At 57.5% G+C, this 1154-nt stretch overlaps 1 protein-coding gene across 1 annotated transcript; it reads left to right on the top strand.

The window, feature by feature from the left end:
* LOC143372967 (uncharacterized) lies at positions 1–1154 on the top strand. Its single transcript, XM_076819672.1, has 2 exons — positions 1–262; positions 382–1154. The coding sequence occupies exons 1-2, from the start codon at positions 1–3 to the stop codon at positions 1152–1154; spliced, it is 1035 nt and encodes a 344-aa protein (XP_076675787.1).

Here is a 1154-nt window from a genome sequence, read left to right as displayed (position 1 = left end):
ATGTCGCGAAGCTTCCTGGTGGACTCGCTGATTGGCAACAACTCGCCACCTGTGTACCCGTTGCCCTATTACGGGAATCAAATGCCGAACTACATGTTCAACTTCTTCAACTTGGGGCTGGGTTATCAGCCGATCCGACCGGTGCCCAGGCCGCCGACCATGCCTGTTCCCGTTCCAATTAGTCCGCCGGCTTTGGGAGGCTTGCCTGCGCCTGGCCAGAGTCCGCCGTCGCCTTTAAACACCTCCGCGAGCAGACTCTCAGGTAAATATTTCAGTACCGCTTACGTAGACACCATAGGCCAGCACTGAGCGGTGCGGTTGAAGAAACACTTCTCTTCAGCCCCTCAAACGACGCGTACTAATGGTAAAACCGTCCCTTAGATATATCAGCGCCAAGCGAGTCACCGTCGCGGAACAGCACCCCGACACCACCACCGAAGTCCCCGAATTCCATGAGCAACAGCTCCAAGAGGATTCGCACCGCGTTCACTAGCACCCAGCTGTTGGAGTTGGAGCGGGAGTTCTCGTCGAATATGTATCTGTCGCGTCTCAGGCGGATAGAGATCGCTACGAACTTGAGGCTGTCCGAGAAGCAGGTGAAGATCTGGTTCCAGAACCGCAGGGTGAAGTACAAGAAGGAGGACCTGCCCTCCGGGCAGAGCCAGAAGTGCTGCTGCCTGAGAACGTGCGGCAAGAAGAGGGATGGCTGCACCGACGACTCGCCCAGCCGGAAATGTGATCAGGAGGAGGAGGCCGGGAAATCGTTGAAAAACGAGAAGATCGAGGTGTCCGACAAGCACGTCGATACGGCCGGCAACGAGGATCCGTCGAATCTCGGGGCGGATCGCTTCGAGCGATCGATCTCGTTGCCAGCGGCCGACAACTCGCCGTCTCATCAGGCCACGGAGGAGAAATTAAATCTACCGAGGGCGAGCCCGATGCCCGATCGTCCTGGTTACGAGAGGGATGCGCACAATTTGTCCAGGGGCTCGAAGAGGACCGTCGACGGCCCGCGAGAGGAAACGGACGAGAAAAAGAGACGGGTCGACGGGTCTTCCGTTTACCAGAGCACGATCCAGGACAATATCGTTAGTCCCCTGTTCAGGAGCGTAGGGTGCACCAAGCACACCGTGGACAGGATCGTCAACTCTTAG

The sequence above is a fragment of the Andrena cerasifolii genome, chromosome 9 (genome assembly GCF_050908995.1).
Source record: "Andrena cerasifolii isolate SP2316 chromosome 9, iyAndCera1_principal, whole genome shotgun sequence".
NCBI lineage: Eukaryota > Metazoa > Arthropoda > Insecta > Hymenoptera > Andrenidae > Andrena > Andrena cerasifolii.
This window is presented reverse-complemented; position numbering and strand designations above follow the sequence as displayed.